The sequence below is a fragment of the Polypterus senegalus genome, chromosome 6 (assembly GCF_016835505.1).
Source record: "Polypterus senegalus isolate Bchr_013 chromosome 6, ASM1683550v1, whole genome shotgun sequence".
Taxonomy (NCBI): domain Eukaryota; kingdom Metazoa; phylum Chordata; class Cladistia; order Polypteriformes; family Polypteridae; genus Polypterus; species Polypterus senegalus.
The window spans coordinates 9,079,500-9,100,797 of record NC_053159.1 but is presented as its reverse complement, the minus strand read 5'-3'; the positions used below and the strand labels follow the sequence as shown (position 1 = coordinate 9,100,797).

At 41.1% G+C, this 21,298-nt stretch overlaps 1 protein-coding gene across 4 annotated transcripts in view; it reads left to right on the top strand.

Moving 5' to 3' along the window:
• Positions 1–21,298, top strand: part of cps1 (carbamoyl-phosphate synthase 1, mitochondrial) — a 269,036-nt gene that overhangs the window by 155,237 nt on the left and 92,501 nt on the right. For all 4 annotated transcript variants that reach the window (XM_039755356.1, XM_039755359.1, XM_039755355.1 and 1 more), the window contains exon 28: positions 2,159–2,234. In XM_039755356.1, the coding sequence (XP_039611290.1) occupies positions 2,159–2,234 (76 nt within the window). The remainder of the gene's footprint in view (positions 1–2,158; positions 2,235–21,298) is intronic.

Genomic DNA, 21,298 nt, shown 5'->3' with positions numbered 1-21,298 from the left:
GAAAGAGATTAGATTACATTTGTTCAGTTAGCTTAGCACATTCTTATTTAATACATAAGTGTCACGCTTCTTATCGTTCTATTAGCATCATACTTTTATTATTTGGAAAGACTGAAGCACCTTAATTGTAGATATTCTTTCTCACTCCTTAGTGATTTTGACTTACAGATACTTATTTCATCAAACTAGCTACCCCTTGGTCATTTTGACTTTGAGATACTCAATCATTTCATCAAGTAGGTTACTCGTTTGTTATTTCGCAGATACTCAATCGTTCAATCAAATGGGTTTCGCCTTAGTCATTTTCACTTGTGGATACTCATTTCATCACACTAGCTACCCCTTGGTCATTTTGACTTTGAAATACTCAATCATTTCATCGAGTAGGTTACCCCTTGGTCATTTCCACTTACAGATACTCAATCATTCCATCAAGTGGGTTACTCGTTTGTTATTTCGCAGATACTCAATTGTTCAATCAAATGGGTTTCCCCTTAGTCATTTTCACTTGTGGATACTCATTTCATCACATTAGTCACCCCATCGTCATTTTGACTTGTGGATACTCAATCATTTCATGGAGTGGATTAACCTTTGGTCATTTCTGCTTGCAGATCCTTCATTATTTCATTAATCGTTTCATCGAGTGGATCTCCCTTTAGTCATTTCAACTTGCAGATCCTCATTTCATCACACTAGCTACAGTACCCCTTGGTCATTTTGACTTTCAAATACTCAATCGTTTCATCGTGCAGGTTATCCCTTTCATGAAGTGGGTTACCCCCTTGGTTATTTCGACTTGGAGATAATCATTTCGTTGAATGGGTTCGTTGAGTGGGTTATTACTTGTGGATCCTCTTTATTTTATCGAGAGGGTTACCCCTTGGTCATTTCCACTTACAGATACTCAATCATTCCATGAAGTGCGTTACTCATTTGTTATTTCGCAGATACTCAATCATTCAATCGAGTGGGTTTCCCCTTAGTCATTTTCACTCATGGATACTCATTTCATCACATTAGTTACCCCTTCGTCATTTTGACTTTGGAATACTCAATCATTTCATCGAGTAGGTTACCCCTTGGTCATTTCCACTTACAGATACTCAATCATTCCATCAAGTGGGTTACTCGTTTGTTATTTCGCAGATACTCAATCGTTCAATCAAATGGGTTTCCCCTTAGTCATTTTCACTCGTGGATACTCATTTCATCACATTAGTTACCCCTTCGTCATTTTGACTTGTGGATACTCAATCATTTCATGGTCATTGGTCATTTCTGCTTGCAGATCCTTCATTATTTCATTAATCGTTTCATCGAGTGGATTTCCCCTTAGTCATTTTGACTTGCAGATCTTTGTTTCATCACACTAGCTACAGTACCCCTTGGTCATTTTGACTTTCAAATACTCAATCGTTTCATCGTGCAGGTTATCCCTTTCATGAAGTGGGTTACCCCCTTGGTTATTTCGACTTGGAGATAATCATTTCGTCGAATGGGTTCGTTGAGTGGGTTATTACTTGTGGATCCTCTTTATTTTATCGAGAGGGTTGCCCCTTGGTCATTTCAAATAGCGGGGGGATGACCATTTCATCAAGCAGGTGGGGCTCCCCTTGATCATTTTGACTTGTGAATACTCTGTACTCTTGCCATAACAGGTCCCTTTGGTGTGTCCCCCATAACTCCCTGATGGTTTGGTCCATCCCTGGTGGTTCAGTTTTCCACACTCATCCCACAGACAGACATGCTAGGTTATGTGCTAATGCCAAATTAACGCTGTGTGTAAGTTTGTCCCCAGATGGACCACCACCCCACCTAGGCTTGGTTCCTGCCTAGCTCCTGACACTCCTCTAGATCCTGTGACCCATAATTGGATTAGGTGGGTTTATGAATGTTGTACTGAGAGCCTGTTGGGCACCGAGTAGGTCACTAAGCTGGCAGTGAATAACATATGACAGATATTTCAATATGGTGGCATATAATTGGAGGGAAAGAGGGAGAGGAAGAGAAGGTGGAAGAGTGTTTTCTAATGACCATTTAATGAAAGACTTCAGCAAGTCAAATGTTCAGTGTTTAGAAAAGCCTTCCTCTGCCAGCTTGTCTGACTGACTTTCCTTGTTTTGTTTCTCCTACACTTTCTCCTTCTGGTGAGCAGCGGTTCAGCTATGAATGTGGTGTACACCAAAAATGAGATGAAGCGATTCCTGGAGGAGGCAACCCATGTGTCTCAGGTATGATATTGGACGATTCATCAGCATGCTGTGGGCTTCAGATGGGTTCTTTCTTTTCTGAACTTAAAAAATGTTACAGTTGACCCCTTTAAGGACAGGCAGTGTGGAGGTGGTCAGAGAGACCTGGCTCTTTAGGAACTCTGCATACTTCAAATGGGCATTGATACCTGAAGCCATTAGAACTCTAACTGTATTACCCAATAGTCAGAGAGGACCGGCGCTGAACATACAGTGGTGTGCAAAAGTATTCACTCCCCTTCAAAGTCCTCATAATTGTCTACATGACAAAAGATTTGTCCACATATTTATCTGTTCAGTATTTTTAGTGTGACCTCTTGTGCTGTAACAATGCATTTCCAAAGTTAAAACCCAGATATTTAACTGAAGAAGAAAAACTCTACTGGTGAGGCCTCATCTGGACTCCTGTGTGCAGTTTTGGTCTTCAAAAGGACATAAGGAAGAGCAACCAGGCTGACTCCTGGGCTACAGGGAATGAGTGATGAGGAAAGATTAAAAGATTTAGGAGTCGTAGTGGACTTGACAAAATGAACTGCCAGACAGTGTTTAGAAGTCATTGACAAGGCTAACAGAATGTCAGATTATATAGCACCTTGATGTGTGGAGTACAAGTCACAGGAGGTTCTGCTCAGGCTTTATAACACACTGGTAAGGCCTCATCTGGAGTACTGAGTGCAGTTTGGTCTTCAAAAGGACATAACAGCACAAGAAAAGGTAAAGAGAAGAGCAACAAGGCTGACTCCTGGGCTACAGGGGATGAGTGATGAGGAAAGATTAAAGGACTTTAGGAGTTGTAGTGGACTTGACACTCTCCACTGTCAGAGGGGGTTCAGAAGCCATTAAGAAGGCTAACACAATGTCAGGTTATATAGCGCCTTGAGGTATAGAGTACAAGTCACAGGAGAATCTGCTCAAGCTTTATAACACACAGGTGATGCCTCATCTGGAGTACTGGGTGCAGTTTGGTCAACAAAATGACATAGCAGCTCTAGAAGAAAGTCCAGAGAAGAGCGACTGGGCTGATTCCAGGACTACAGGAGATGAGTTATGAGGAAAGACTAATAGATTTAGGAGTCTGTAGTGGTCTCGACACAATGAACTGTCAGATAGTATTCAGAAGCCATTAAGAAGGCTAACAGAATGTTAGGTTATATAGCGCCTTGACGTGTGGAGTACAAGTCACAGGAGGGTCTGCTCAAGCCTTATAACACACTGGTGAGGCCTCATCTGGAGTACTGGGTGCAGTTTGGCCTACAAAATGACATAACAGCACAGGAAGAGCAACCAAGCTAAATTCAGGGCTACAGGGGATGAGTTATGAGGAAAGATTAAAAGATTTAGGAGTCTGTAGTGGTCTGGTGCCTCTAAGATTCATATTGTCGAAGAGACAGTGATTTATTTATTTTTATACTGGAGATTCTATGGACGCACCCAGCCTTGGTCCAACCCTCACGCACTCACAAACAGAGACAAAAAAAGAGTGTATTAACAATAATAAGTGAAAACAACGGTCTCACCCCAGTTCCCCTTACGGCGATCATACATTAAATACAACAAACCACAAACATAAACCACACACAGTAATGTCCATGAAAAAACAGCAACAGATGTAATATAAAGATGAAGGTAAATAGTCCAGAGATCAGCAGGTTGAAGGGGAATGTAGAGATAGTCCTACTGATAGTTCCTGAAATGGTGACAACAGGTCGACGGTTCAGGAGTGTTCCTTTCTTCACAGGATGGCCATACATCCACATACACGTAACACGTGTACGTCCTCACGTAACAGGCAGACAGTAGACAATCCAGACCCCGACCCAGAAACAATCCAGGACAAAAATGAGAAAGCACAGGTATCACAACGGAAGGCAGACAGGCAGGAACGTTAGACATGAAACTAAAATATTTCTCCCCCTTTTCTCATAACACTGGCCCCTTTTTAAAAGTCGCACCAGCCTCTTTGTACCCAACAGTCCCTGCAACTTCAGCAGATGACCAATCAGAGCCACTGCAGGGACTGCTGGGAGTTGAAGTTTCAAGCACCACTACAAGTTATAGTTGACTCAACACTATGAAATGCCAGACAATGTAGAGAATCCAATAACGAGGCTAACAGAATGTCAGGTTATATAGCGCCTTGATGTGTGGAGTACAAGTCACAGGAAGTTCTGCTCAAGCACTTTATAACACACTGGTGAGGCCTCATCTGGAGTACTGGGTGCAGTTTTAGTCTACAAAAGAATATAACAGCACTGGAAAAAGTCCAGAGAAGAGCGACTAGGCTTATTCGGGGCTACAGGGGATGAGTAAGGAGGAAAGGATTAAGGAGTCATAGTGGACTCGACACTATCCGCTGCCAGACAATGAACAGAAGCCATTAACGAGGCTAACAGAATGTCAGGTTATATAGCACCTTGATGTTTGGAGTTCAGGTTCAAGGAGGTTCTGCTCAGGCTTTATAACAAACTGGTGAAGCCTCATCTGGAATTTTGGTCTTCAGGCTACAAAAAGGACATAACAGCACAAGAAAACGTCCAGAGAAGAGCGACGAGGCTGATTCAGGGCTACAGGGGATGAATTAGGAGGGAAAGATTAAAAGAGCTGAGCCTTTACAGTTTAAGAAAAAGAAGATTATGTGGTGACCTGATTGAAGTGTTTAAAATCATGAAGGGCATGAGTCCAGTGGATCACGACGGTGACTTTAAAATTAGCTCATCAAGAACACGGAGACACAGTTAGAAACTCGTTAAGGGGAAATTTCACACAAACATTAGGAAGTTTTTCTTTACACAGAGAACCAGGGACACCTGGAATGAACTACCAAGTAGTGTGGTGGACAGGAGGACTTTAGGGGCCTTCAAAACTCGACTTGTTTTATTTTGGAAGAGTTAAATGGATGAAACTGGCAAGCTTTGTTGAGCCGAATGGCCTGTCCTCGTCCACATTGTTCTAATGGTGTAACCTTCAGCTTCCTTCATGTAGTTGTCACCACATCGTTACCTCAGCACAATCCTGCCTCTAAGCTCTGCAGGCGACGCCTTTGACCTCATGGCCTGTTTTCTGCTCAACTATGGGACCCTCTAAATAGAGGGGGGTGTGCCTTTTCTAATCTGTCTAATCATCGGAATTGACCACAGGTGGACTCCAAACAAGCTGTAGAAACATCTCAATGGTGATCAATACAACGGGATGCACCTGAGCCACATTTCAAGTGTCATAGCAAAGAGTCTGAATGCTTGTACCGATGAGACGGTTCAGCTTTTAATTGTAACAGTGGCAGCGCACCTGCATCACAGTAAGGCGATTGTGGGTTTGGCGCCCCTCGTCCTCCCTGTTTGGTAGCACTCTGAGCAGTGAGAAAAGCGCAATATAAATGTAATGAATTATTATTATTATTATTATTATTACGAATGAGGTACATTGCCTGCATTGTGAGGGAGCGTCAGTTATGGCACTACGGCGGTGTTTCTCAACCTTTTTCCATGTGTGCCCCGTTTCTTCATATTAGTTTTTGTGGACACCCCCTAAAATTGTTCAGATTTTTAATTATATTGAGAGCCACCCAACAACACTAAATTTTAATTTGAGAATGCACTATTGGCAGAAATGCTCAAGCCTGGAACAGACTGGGGCATCGCTAATATGTTTTTATCATCAAAATGTACAGTCACACATATGACACATTTAAAATTAAAATCCATGTGATAAAATATACATATATTCTTCAGTTTTTATTTAATTTCATGAAATGTTTTAGTAATTTTAATAATTTCACATTTTAAATGATTCTGTTCTGTAATAATAAAAATGAAATTACAAATATTATAAATACTCATAAGACTATTCGTACTTCGTATTTCTAAAAACAATACCTGACATATTAGCAATTATAGACTGCGAACTTACAAGACTTCAGACATGGTAAAGGTTTGGGGCAGCCACCCGTATAATATGTTCCTGGCTGCAGAAGGGTATAAGGTATGCCACTGATGTGCATGGGTTTGAGTTCAATACAGAACTGATGGTATGGAGGCAAGATGGCGGCTTTAAAGGCCAGAACAGGAAATGAGGTCATCTAGGGCGGAACCAGAAGGGTCCTCCTCCTCCAAAGACTCAGACCTGGACGTGACATCATCAGAAGGGCCAGAACAAGAAGGGTCTTCGTCCGTAGGTTCGAGGCTGGAAGTGGCATCATTGGGGTAGGAGCTAGAAGTGGCATCATTGGGGTCAGAAGGAATTAAGAGTAGTTTACAAGACTGAGACCAAAACAGAACTGAAATCCAGAGGAGGGGAGTGAGGCTTTATAGGGAGTCTTGGGGAAGCGACGTCGTCCTCGGGGCCGGGACAGGAAGGGGCGTCGTCCTCGGGGCCAGGACAAGAAGTCACATGTTCAGAGTCGAAGCACCGGGACCTGGCGGCATTTCCCGGGAAAGGTCTGAAAGTCAGTGCACCCCGCCGTCCCCTGGTCGGATGAGTCAGTACTATTATCTAAGTCCTTTAGCTGCCTCCTACTCGCACGTTACATATAACGGCAAGAGAGAGGGATGAGTTGTAACTTGAATTCTGATGTTTGCTTACGGGCGGTCAGGCCTATCGATACATGAGTCGAGATGAGTCTTGAAATGACAAGTAACGGCACTAATTGTAGCAGCCCCTGATTTATTGAATCGACACACAGAGAGTCGCAGACTGGTGCCTTTATCTTTATTCACGTCTCAAACTTTACATTCTTTATTAACGTTGTTGTCAACAACAACAACATTTATTTCTATGGCACATTTTCATATAAATGATGAGCTCAAAGTGATTTACATGATGAAGAAAGAGAAAAAAGACAAAATAAATAAGAATTAAAATTAGGGAACACTAATGAACATACAGTGGTGTGAAAAACTATTTGCCCCCTTCCTGATTTCTTATTCTTTTGCATGTTTGTCACACAAAATGTTTCTGATCATCAAACACATTTAACCATTAGTCTCATATAACACAAGTAAACACAAAATGCAGTTTTTAAATGATGGTTTTTATTATTTAGGGAGAAAAAAAAATCCAAACCTACATGGCCCTGTGTGAAAAAGTAATTGCCCCCTTGTTAAAAAATCACCTAACTGTGGTGTATCACACCTGAGTTCAATTTCCTGATTACTGCCACACCTGTTTCAATCAAGAAATCACTTAAATAGGAGCTGCCTGACACAGAGAAGTAGACCAAAAGCACCTCAAAAGCTAGACATCATGCCAAGATCCAAAGAAATTCAGGAACAAATGAGAACAGAAGTAATTGAGATCTATCAGTCTGGTAAAGGTTATAAAGCCATTTCTAAAGCTTTGGGACTCCAGCGAACCACAGTGAGAGCCATTATCCACAAATGGCAAAAACATGGAACAGTGGTGAACCTTCCCAGGAGTGGCCGGCCAACCAAAATTACCCCAAGAGCACAGAGACGACTCATCCGAGAGGTCACAAAAGACCCCAGGACAACGTCTAAAGAACTGCAGGCCTCACTTGCCTCAATTAAGGTCAGTGTTCACGACTCCACCATAAGAAAGAGACTGGGCAAAACGGCCTGCATGGCAGATTTCAAGGCGCAAACCACTGTTAAGCAAAAGAACATTAGGGCTCGTCTCAATTTTGCTAAGAAACATCTCAATGATTGCCAAGACTTTTGGGAAAATACCTTGTGGACTGATGAGACAAAAGTTGAACTTTTGGAAGGCAAATGTCCCGTTACATCTGGCGTAAAAGGAACACAGCATTTCAGAAAAAGAACATCATACCAACAGTAAAATATGGTGGTGGTAGTGTGATGGTCTGGGGTTGTTTTGCTGCTTCAGGACCTAGAAGGCTTGCTGTGATAGATGGAACCATGAATTCTACTGTCTACCAAAAATCCTGAAGGAGAATGTCCGGCCATCTGTTCGTCAACTCAAGCTGAAGCGATCTTGGGTGCTGCAACAGGACAATGACCCAAAACACACCAGCAAATCCACCTCTGAATGGCTGAAGAAAAACAAAATGAAGACTTTGGAGTGGCCTAGTCAAAGTCCTGACCTGAATCCAATTGAGATGCTATGGCATGACCTTAAAAAGGCGGTTCATGCTAGAAAACCCTCAAATAAAGCTGAATTACAACAATTCTGCAAAGATGAGTGGGCCAAAATTCCTCCAGAGCGCTGTAAAAGACTCATTGCAAGTTATCGCAAGCGCTTGATTGCAGTTATTGCTGCTAAGGGTGGCCCAACCAGTTATTAGGTTCAGGGGGCAATTACTTTTTCACACAGGGCCATGTAGGTTTGGATTTTTTTTCCTCCCTAAATAATAAAAACCATCATTTAAAAACTGCATTTTGTGTTTACTTGTGTTATATTTGACTAATGGTTAAATGTGTTTGATGATCAGAAACATTTTGTGTGACAAACATGCAAAAGAATAAGAAATCAGGAGGGGGGCACATAGTTTTTCACACCACTGTAGAATAAAAGTAAGGTCCGATAGCCAGGGAGGACAGAAAAAAACAAAAAAAAAAAAAACACGGCTGGAGAAAAAATAAAACCTGCAAGGGGTCCGAGGCTATGAGACCGTCCAGCCCCCTCTAGGCATTCTACCTAACATAAATGACTTGAATCAGTCCTCATGGTTCTCAGGGTTAACATGGAAGAACTTCATGATGATGGTCATGTGGACCTCTGGCCTTTCAATTGAGGGACATCACCATGCTTTGATCAGAAAACTGGAAAAGGAACAGAAGAGAATGTAGGGGTTAATACAGATTTTGGAGCCACCATGAATAATAATGATAATTAATTGAGTATACAGAGTATCAGGATTAAACTAAGATGAAGCTCTGAGAAAGCCATGTTAAAATAATGTGTTTTCAGCAGTTTTTTAAAGTGCTCCACCGTATCAGCCTGGTGAATTCCTATCGGTCAGCTATTCCAGATTTGAGGTGCCTAACAGCAGAAGGCCGCCCGCCTCACCACTTCATTTAAGTTTAGCTCTTGGAATTCTAAGCAGACCCTCATTTGAAGATCTACGGTAATGATTTGGAGTGTAAGGTGTAAGACATTCTGAAATATAACATGGAGTTAGATTATTGAAGGCTTTGTAAACCATCAGCAGAATTTGAAAGTCAATTCTAAATGGCACCGGTAACCAATGTAGTGATGCTAAGACTGGGGTGATGTGCTTGGATTTTCATTTCGTAGTTAGGATTCTAGAGAGCTCCATTCTGCACTCGTTGTAATTGATTGATGTCTTTTTTTGGGTGGTCCTCAGAGGAGTGCGTCACAGTAATCTGGTCGACTAAAAACAAAAGCGTGAACTCATTTCTCAGCATCTTGCAATGTTATAAGAGGTCTAACTTTTGTTGTATTTCTTAAGTGAAAAAACGCTGTCCTAGTAATCTGATTAATATGTGACTTAAAATTCAGGTCAGAGTCAATAGTTGCCCCTAAATTCTTAACCTTTGTCTTGACTTTTAATCCAAATGCATCAAGTTTATTTCTAATAACCTCATTATATCCATTATTGACAATCACTAAGATTTCTGTTTTCTCTTTATTTAGTTTAGTCATACCGTCACAAGCACCGTTAAAACTATAGACGAAAATATAAACCATCCATTATCCAACCTGCTATATCCTAACTACAGGGTCACGGGGGTCTGCTGGAGCCAATCCCAGCCAGCACAGGGCATAAGGCAGGAACAAATCCCCAGGCAGGGTGGCAGCCCACCCACACTAGGGACAATTTAGGACCACCAATCCACCCAACCTGCATGTCTTTGGACTGTGGGAGGAAATCCACGCAGACATGGGGAGAACATGCAAACTCCCTGCAGGGAGGACCCGGGAAGCGAACCCGGGTCTCCTAACTGAGAGGCAGCAGAGCTAACACTGTGCCACCGTGCCGTCCCATAAAGAAACCGAATAATGAAACAACATATAATCAATTGCGTACCTCACTCCATTTACCAAGGGTGCAGCAATTTTTAAGATTGCCATTTTAGAGATCAGCGTCTGCTTTCTATTATTTCCTCACAGTTTCTCCACACGTTCGGTATTCTATGTCATTTCGTCCCCTACGTGTGGAATGTCGGATAGTCGACATACGGTACTCGGTGTGATTTTTCTACCATAAACAGTTGCAATAAACGAGCTTCTACTTTGATTTCCATTTTTTTCGCACCCCCCCTTGTAGATATCTGACGCTCCCCACAGCTTGAGAAACACTGCACTATGGCCGTGTGGCGCGATTCCCACTAGGGTGATCCGGCTCACAGGACCCTCATTGTTGAGGACTCGAGTGGCTGGACCATGCCAATGGATCGCCTGGCTATGGCTGATAGAGGGTCATTTCTGGAGGGTGTGCCCGGACCGCATGTCTTCCTTTGGGTTTGCCAACCGGGATCCCGAGCTGTTTTGACGTGTGGTGGGTACACCAACATGCCATACCAGTGCAACTTAATAATAATTCTTTGCATTTATATAGCGCTCAGCAATCAGGTTAAAGGCCTTGCTCAGGGGCCCAACAGAGTAGAGTCCCTATTGGCATTTACAGGATTCGAACCAGCAACCTTCCGATTGCCAGTGCAGATCTCTAGCCTCAGAGCCACCACTTGACCTGACTTGACTTGACTTGGGGTCCCGGAGCCTGTCATGGCGGCCCTGGGTGCAAGGGAGGAATCTGCCCTGGACAAAGCGCTACTCCAAATGCACAGTATTCTTTACACAAGCTGTATTTTGGTTTTTTTTTTTTGTAAAATGTTTATGTTTTTAAATCCAGTAACTAAATAAAAAAAACAAAATCTCTAGTTTTGAATTCTTCGCTTTCACAATTTGTTGCCTTTAGCATCAAGAGAAAGAAAAAAAAAAAAAAACCCCATCAGATTTAGATTTGTATTTATTCTTTTTTACTTTGTGCCCATCTTCCTATTTATAACACAGTTCTTTTCTTTAGGAGGATGAATGAAGAATAATGTATCAGGCAGGTCATATGTCATCGTAGCCCTCAAGTGATTGAAAAGGCATATACTCTTAAATAAATAAATAAATAAATAAAAGAATAACGGCTTTGATTTGCAAAGGAAAAGAATTCCAGGGGGATGTCAAGTTTGGTCTGATTTAATGAAATAACGTTTCAAATCTTGTAAGCGGCCCCCTTGATCAGAAGACTGCTTTCTTCCTTAATACGCTCGGACATTTTCATTTTGTCCCCTTTTTTTTTTTGGCTGTCCTAGATTCGGGAGCAGGAACTGTCTTGACCATTTAAAAAATAAATAAATTAATATTCACACGGACAATAGAGATGAAATATGCAAAAAATGTGTCATCTACCCTCCTAATGGGGGTGGGTGACCTTCGGAGTGCTGACCACCCCCTGGCTGCGTTTGTGACTCGCACTTACGGGCGGCGCTCCGGTTGGCAAACAGTTTCAGGTTATTCCACCATGAAGATCTTTTGGGAACAAGTCGGTCCTTTACCTCCCAAAGCGTCGCCTGCACGAGGAACTCGGGAAAGTGGACGAGCTTCATCTCTGTCACCGCTTGTGTGCCATGTTACAAACTGGCCCTGGGGGTCCGCAGTACAATAGTCTGTGTAGAGGTGATCTAGGCAAGGGTATCGTGTTTTGCTCATTTTTAAAAAAATTTTTTTTCCTCAACCTATTTTTATTCATCACATTCATAAAGCCACAAGCTCCTTAATGGCTTTGACTCAATTATATGAGAAAAGTGAAGCTTTCAAAGTTAAAATCCGTCAGAATTTATAAACACGGGAGGGGCAGCCACATCCTATAAAAGAGGCGTTTGTCCTGAATTTAACAAGACTTCTGGTTTTATTAATATAAACTGCTCAAAAAGTTAAAGGAACGCTTTTTAATGAGAGTATAGCATCAAGTGAAAGAGACTTCTGGGCTGTTGATCTGGTCAGGTAAGTAGCAGAGGGGCTTGTTCTTCAGTTTCAGCTGCTTCAATGCACTAGAGGGACCACCAGAACAGGAATGAATGGTTTAACAGCTGGAGGGAGGCCACTGACATTTTTCCCTCCTCACCTGTTTTTTCACTCGTTTTACATTTGGCTACGGTCAGTGTCACTACTGCTTGAGGCCTACAGAGGTGGCACAGGTCGTCCAACTTCTCCAGGATGGCAGGCACATCAATATGTGTCATTGCCAGAAGGTTTGCTGTGTCTCCCAGCACAGTCTCAAGGGCATGGAGGAAATTCCAGGAGACAGGCAGGCAGTTACTCTAGGAGAGCTGGACAGGGCCCCTCGAAGAAGGTCCTTCACTCATCAGCAGGACCCACCAGTATCTGCGCCTTTGGGCAAAGAGGAACAGGAAGAGCACTGGTAGAGCCTACAAAATGACCTCCAGCAGGCAGACCACTGGTGTGAATGTTTCTGACCAAACAATCAGAAACAGACTTCATGAGGGGGGCCTGAGGGCCCGACTATGTCCTCCAGTGGGCACTGTGGAGCTCAATTGGCATTTGCCATAGAATACCAGAATTGGCAGGTTCACTACTGGTGCCCTGTGCTTTTTACAGATGAGAGCAGGTTCACCCTGAGCACATGTGACAGACGTGAAATGGTCTGGAGGAGCCATGGAGAATGTTATGCTGCTGCCTGTAACATCGTTCAGCATGACCAGTTTGGTGATAGGTCAGTGATGGTCAGTCTGGGGAGGCATAACCATGGAGGGATGCATAGACCTCTACAAGCTAGACAACGGTACCTTGAGTGCCTATACCTGTAGGTATTGGGATGAAATTCTTGGACTCATTGGCAGACCCTGTGCTGGTTTCTCCTGGTGCACGACAATGCCCAGTCAGCCTCATGTGGACAAAGGATGAAGAAACTGATCCCATTGACTCAACCATACAAAGCCCCATGCTAACTTGCCTTACCCTAATCCAATATAACATCTCTAGTTGAGACATTATGTTTCGGTCCATCCGACACCTCAGCCTGTCCAGGAGCTCAGTGATGCCCTGGTCCAGATCTGGGAGGAGATACCTCAGGACACCATCTGTCATCTCATTAGGACGTTGTCAGGCATCTGTATATAAACTACTGATTAAGATTTGGAGTTGTAATGACTCGCCTGCCTGCCGCTGTATCATTTTTTCCCTTTGATTTTCGGGGTGTCCCTCTGTTGGTTGATCATTTTCACTTCCATCTTTTCATCACCATATCAGTCCATAGCAGCAGAAATAGCCAGCAGGATTTTTTTCCCATTGAGATCTGATGTTTATTCAAAGTGTTCCTTTAATTTGTTTGAGCAGTGTACAGTTGTGCTTGAAAGTTTGTGAACCCTTTAGAATTTCCTGTATTTCTGCATAAATACGACCTAAAACATCATCAGATTTTCACTCAAGTCCTAAAAGTAGATAAAGAGAAACCAGTTAAACAAATGAGACAAAAAATATTATATTTGGTCATTTATTTATTGAGGAAAATGATTGAATATTACATATTTGTGAGTAGCAAAGTATGTGAACCTCAAGGATGATCAGTTAGTTTGAAGGTGAGGTGTCAGGTGTTTTCAATCAATGGGATGCCAATCAGGTGTGAGTGGGCACCCTGTGTTATTTAAAGAACAGGATCTATCAAAGTCTGCTCTTCACAACACATGTTTGTGGAAGTGTATCATGACCCTATAGTTAGGATATAGCAGGTTGAAAATGACTGACTGACCTATCGTCTACGGAGGAGGAGCGAAAACTATAGATTTGTCCAAAATTTCGGTCTCCGCTTTTCAACAAATCTCGATGTTTTAGGTTCCCCGATATCTCGATGATGGGTGTGTGTCAATCTCTGTGTCATAGTTTCTTGAGGATGGTCTACTGCAAAATGGGCTGGACAGAAAAATACCAAACTCGAAACTTAAGGGGCACTTTAGAGAAACCCTCAGATTCCATAATTATGCCATTAATTCTGAATTCTTCTCGTCAATTGCCATCGTAATGACCCATTTTATGATCAGAAAGGTCAGCATTAGAGTGGTAAACAATTACTGAAATGTTAGAGAAGAGGTTGGGTAACTTGGTTCATTGAGTGCAAAGCCTACTGACATTCACATCCAATTTTGTATTATCATTTTTATTAATATTTATTATTGTTATACACCGTTGGACCGTTCTAATCTGCTCAAAATTAGTTCACTTTCTCATTCCTCATTTATTTCAATGCATTTTGCAGAGTTTGCCAAAAATGTCTTGAATATTTCTGCATTTACGCCAGATTCGAAGTGAATCAAAATCAGTGGGTTTCTCTCGTCACTATGTAAAATGTGAATATTTTTTCAACATATTAAATAAATGTTTTATTCCAAATCTGATGAAAGGTTTGAAATCCCGTTGTATCAAACCACCCAGAGCGACGTATGGAATGTCAGAAAACACCCAGGAACACACACAATAAGTTATACAAAAATGGGGCTAATGCTGTTAATAGTCAAAGTCTAAAAATGCATGCAAAAAAATGTAAAGAGGGAAATTGGGAAGCCTTTGATCAAATAGAAAACAAAGCAAATTTCTTATATCTAAAGATTTATTCAAAAGAAGTTAAAATTTGAACAACTAAAAACCAGACAGTAACAAAAGGAGCAGGAAGACAAAACCTAAAACCATCAAAACCCAAGTCAGAATCAACAGGCATCGGCTAATTACGAAAATGCAGGAGTCAGAGGACAAAGAATCCAAAAAATGTACAAAACAAAGAGAATCATTACACAAACACAATCCCTGCTATTGCTGCTGTAGCATGGAGTGATCAGCACGTGGCTTGAGGCCTCTAAAAATCCACAAAGCAGGCCAGAAGGGGCTCACCCCGAGTCACCGAGCCCCCAACTTTCACCTGCAGGCTTTGGCTTCTAATAATGGGACGGTGTCTTTACACATTCAAAAAATGTCAATGAAGTCCCATATTTTACCAGGGAGAGAAACCACAACAACTCTGGCTTGTAATCAAAAGGGCGATGGACATCTTTCTGAAAAGAGGATATTTAAGGAAAGATTAAGAAAATATAACAACAAATGCTCTAAAGAGCAGAAAGGAGCTGCCTTTCTAACAAGTCTCAATACACTCGACTTAAGGCAAGGATCCAAAGGCTGAAAAATATATATATATATATAGATACATATATATGCAAATAATAAACAAAGCACAATGCTTACAGTCACCTCCTAACCAGCTCTATGAACTACTGCTTAATTCTTGACTGACATTTAAAGCCAGAGGGCGGACCCAGCAACAGCAGCAGTGATGTCACGGTGACCCTGCCCCCTGGGGCTCCACCCACAAAGTACATGGAAGAGCAGCATACTACAGAGATAAAACACAACTAACTAAAGAAATGAAGCAAAACTGACAGAAACAAAACAAAACAAATATAATAAAATATAAACTCAAAGTTAACAAAAACAACAATTAAACAGAATAAATACAAGCCAGGAAAAAACTAATCCTGGCTGTAGCACAACATATACAGCAAATGCAGCCATGGCGCCTTACGCTTCCAAGATTTCTGTCCATATGCATAGAGAACACACTAGCCTAATTAGTCATGATGGGGTGAGGTGTCACGTTTTAATGAAGTGATAGATGAAGTAATGAAACACAAACAGGAGGCGCTTTGTTATGGTCCATAGCAAAATCAGCGGCTTGCGTTTCAGTATTGCATGTTTTTTTATTTTAAAGAAATTAAATTGTCCTTCTACTGCTTGCTTTAAATACTGGCCAATATCAATGTGTTAATGCTTCCTTATCTAGGTTTTAAAGTTTTCATACAATGTCAGCCACACAGGCGATTCAGAAAGTTTTCAGACTCCTTCACTTTTTGCACATTTTGTTATGTTGCATCCTTATGCTAAAATCTCTTAAATACTCCAAAATCGCAAAGCAATAGCAGGATTTTTGTCATTTCTGCAAATTAAAAAAACACAAGTATTCAGGCCCTTTCCTCAGCACTCACTTGAAGCCCCTTTGGCTGAGGGTCCAGCTTTGAGTCTTCGTGGGCCTGACATGGCAGGCTTCACACAGCCACACTTGGGGATTTTACTCCATTGTTCTCTGCAGATCCTCTCAATCTGTCAGTCTGTATGTCTGTCTGTCTGTATGTTTCCTATACAACCCTACACACTTTGACCAGTATAAACTTATATATATCATAGAGAGAGACGGATTATATATTATATGACAGAAGAATGGTAAAATGTTATATGTTGGATGGACATGCTAGTAAGAATGCACTATAATTTGTACATATAACTATACTAGAACTGCTACATTAATATAATATAATATAATATAATATAATATAATATATCAGCTGCGGTGGGCTGGCACCCTGCCCTGGGTTTGTTCTTGCCCTATGCCCTTTATTGGCTGGGATTGGCTCCACCGGACCCCCGTGACCCTGTAGTTAGGATATAGCGGGTTGGATAATGGATGGATGGATAATATATCAGTAATCTAGGACATTGTTCCTCACAGTATTTTAGTCTGAGGCCATGTTGTCAAAGTCAAAGTTATGGAGGACCACCTATGGCCAACAGCCTCTTAATTCCTGTAAATTCTACGTGTTACAATGATCGCTTTCTCTTTTCTGCATGTACACATATAACAGTAGGAATGGTAATAATAGTATTATTTTCTTTTGAGAGGAGTACAGTGAATTCTTACATGACTGACCATAGATCTTGTTGTCACTCTCTGGTATTATATTACAAAGGTGTTATTATCCTCTCTGCCATGCCATGTGCCATTGTGACATTTTTTTTGAGTTAATAAAGCTACTGTAATAATTATAACCTGCAGTTGTTTTTTTTTTCAATACAGGGTCTACATAATAGATAGATAAATTACTAATTTTAGTTTAGTTGGCTAGATAGATAGATATGTAAGGCACTATGTAATAGATACAGTGAAAGGCACTATATTATAGATAGATAGATAGATGTGAAAGGCACTATATTATAGAATGATCGAGTGAAAGGCACTATATTATAAATAGATAGATAGATAGATATGAAAGGCACTATATAATAGATAAATAGATAGATAGGTATGAAAGGCACTAGAGATAGATAGATAGATAGATAGATAGATATACAGATAGATAGATATGAAAGGCACTGTATTATAGATTGATAGAGTGAAAGGCACTATATAATAGATAGACAGATAGATAGAACTTTATTTGTACCCAGGGGGACAAATCTGGCTTTTTACAGAGTATCTTTGAGAATTACAGAACTTCAATAAAATACTCTATAAAATAGACAGTTGTCCAGTTTAGGTTTGCTTTATGCCATTTATTCTAGAATAAATGACTACATTTGAATTACACAAGTTCAATTAATGCATGTATATATTTGATCCTGTCTTGCGCCCTGTGTTGGCTGGGATTGGCTCCAGTAGACCCCTGTGACCCTGTAGTTAGGATATAGCGGGTTGGATGATAGATGGATAGATGGATGTATTGTATTATACAGTAGTGTATATCCTAAGGAGGGTCGGGTCCTGATGATGACAGGATTAGTTTTGGTTGAACACAAATTGCAATGTAAACTGAAGTTCCAAATGTTTATCGGTGGAAAAATTAAATTACAATGCCGTCTATGACTTTCCCCACACAAAGTTGTAACTTTGAAAGTTTCCCACCTTCACTATACAATCCCTGTTTGCATTTCTGTAGGGGTGAGCAAAAGTAGGTTTAAAGTTGTGAGTTTCTTATTTATTTATTAATTATTGTATTATTTGCTTTCTTATTTGTCTTCTTCTCCATCCATCCATTTTCCAACCCGCTGAATCCGAATACAGGGTCACGGGGGTCTGCTGGAGCCAATCCCAGCCAACACAGGGCACAAGGCAGGAACCAATCCTGGGCAGGGTGCCAACCCACCGCAGGACACACACAAACACACCCACACACCAGGGCCAATTTAGAATCGCCAATCCACCTAACCTGCATGTCTCTGGATTGTGGGAGGAAACCGGAGCCCCGGAGGAAACCCACGCAGACACGGGAGAACATGCAAACTCCACGCAGGGAGGACCCGGGAAGCGAACCCGGGTCTCCTAACTGTGAGGCAGCAGCGCTACCACTGCGCCACCGTGCCGCCCATTTGTCTTCTTCTTCTTATTATTATTATTATATTAAAGTGTACCTGAGTGTAGCAATCATAACCTGCATGTCTTTTTCCACACAAATGTGTTCAGGTGTCTTTTGAAAACACATTTTTTTGTTAAATATTTTGTAAGTGCTTACTGTGTCTTCTGCTGTCAGAGAGTTTCAGATGCTGATGTGGGGGTCTTAGTCTATTTCATGGTGTAATGATGTAGTAGTAGTAGTTGTACGACTGCTCTCTCTTGTTTGGTTTCTTATCTTCTTCTCTGTTGCTTTGAATGCTTGCACCTTCTACCCATTCTTATATGTATTATAATTTATTTTGTAAGTTGCCTTGGATTAAGGGTCCTGCTTAATCTATCTATCTATCTATCTATCTATCTATCTATCTATCTATCTATCTATCTATCTATCTATCTATCTATATATATATATATATATATAAAAGCCAATGCGTGTGTGTGTATGTATGTTCCAGCATCACGTCTGAACGGCTGGAGAGATTTTCATGAAACTTGGTACACACGTTTCTCATTGGTCGACTATAATTACTGTACGGTGAAATCAACCCTAACCCACCCCCTTCTGGGTAGGGTGGGGGTGATCTTATGGTCTTTGTATGCATGTTATCATCCAGTTGACACTTGGAACGACCACCAGAGGGCGACGACCAACTGGAGGTGACGGCCAGCATTCTTCATGTTTGAGCTCCACCACCGCACCCTGCCTGTTGCTTTTCAAATTAAATCAAGTTGGCCGGTGCCAAGAGCCAACTGGATGAGAACATACATACAAGACCACAAGACAAGCACATTACTGAGTCTTCATTGTTTGTTAATTTATTTTTATTTTTAAAGTTCTTTATGTCTGAGCACCAATGTGCCCGCCTGTTGCTTTTCAAATTAAATCAAGTTGGCCGGTACCGAGAGCCAACTGGATGACAACATACATACAAGACCGCAAGACAAGCACATTAGTGAGTCTTCATTGTTTGTTAATTTATTTTTATTTTTATAGTTGTGTTTTTTTAAATTATATTTTTCTCAAACAATTTAAAAAAAACATACACTTTATTTTTCTCCAGGGCAATGCTGGTTATTTCAGCTAGTGATAATAATAATAGTAATAAGATGAAGAAAAAGTTGCATTTCTCAAGAAATTAAAAATCTTTGTTTTTTCAAACTGCTGAAGTTCTTTTCTGAGATTTTTAGAAAACGCTTAACTTTACCGAGAGATTTATCGACAGAATCATAATACAGATTTTGTTTTTCTTTTCCGCTCCTGCTTTGTCAGTTGGCCGTATTTCTATTCTGTTATTAATAAACTTGTAATGCTTTTCTCTGCATATGTTAATCAGATTTTTTTCTTTGTGTGTTTAACCTAATTTGTGTATTCATGTATGTAAATGATGTGTGGTTTAATTATATCTTTCATGGCCTTGTAGCTGTAATCTTGTACAAGTGCTATGAGCCTGTACTCGGTGAAGAGCGCTATACAAAAGCAAGGTGTTTAGAATTCCGCTCGCTTCTCAGGTCTTTATTAGTGCCGTATGAACAGCAGGCGTCTTAAATGAAGGAAATGTTCTTGTAAGTGAAGACAACGAGAGACAAATAAAAGATTTGGGGGTCCTCCCTGTATACTTGAAATAAAGGAGCAGTCCCCAAGGACCGAGTCAAAACAACGACTGACAACACACGAGGAGATTGCGACTTTATAGCAGGCAGTGAGGAAGAGGTGGGTCTCTGGAGCTGCAACCGGACGTGAGGTCAGGTTGGGGAGTGGACGGTAGGTCTCTGGAAGCGGAACCAGAAGTGCATTCTGGGAGGGTGGGTCAGAAGGAGTGTGAAGTGGAGTTCCTTTCTGGGGACCTTCAGAGGAAGGAAAAGAGGTACACACTGTGTCGACCCTTGTTCTGATGTAACCACACACTTAGTCGAGCCCATCGACTGCTTCACAAGCGCACGTGTGTGACATTGTTTAACACTAGGATTACCAGAGCCTACGAAAAAAACTCGTAGATCCATCCCACCTTAATTCCTTTTGCACCTCTCTGTCAGCATCTTTTGTTCTTTAAATGTGTTGATAAGCAGCAAACAGCAAGCAGCCTGCTATCACCTCCTCCACCGGCTCACAGTTTTCTCAGCTCAAGTCTGTTTATCTGCGTGTCAGTTGCTTAGAGTTGTATAGAGTGAGAAGTCAAGCAAAATGACGCGTCTTATAAATACTATATCGTTATTTGGAACACTTGCATTTCATGTGTGTTCTGTGTCTGCAGCGATCTATGTAAACACATCGTTAAAACAGAAACGTTATTCATGTTTTAGTAATAATTGACAAAATGTAGACATGAAGTGTATAATGTGTGAAGCCTGAAGTCCAAATATCAAAGAGACACTTTCACAAAAGGTATAAATATAACAGAACAAGTGCACTTCTATTCAAGAATCGTCGGAGATCGAACCCGTGAAGTTTTGATTACCAGTCAACAGTTGACACCGTTGTGTCACCAAAGTGGTCATGGCAAATGCGTGTCAATGTCGCACCCTAACGCGGGTTCTTTTTCTGCAGTTATACTTTTGAATGGGAGCGCACTTGTTCTGTTGTATTTGTACCTTTTGTGAAAGTGTTTCTTTGATATTTGGACTTCAGGCTTCACACCTTATACACTTCAGGTCTACATTTTGTCAATTATTACTAAAACATGAATAACGTTTCTGTTTTAACGATGTGTTTACATAGATCGTTGTAGACACGGAACACACATGAAATGAAAGTGTTCCAAATAACAATATAGTATTTGTAAAAGATGTCATTTTGCTTGACTTCTCACTCTATACAACTCTAAGCAACTGACACGCAGGTAAACAGACTTGAGCTGAGAAAACTGTGAGCCGGTGGGGGATGTGATAGCAG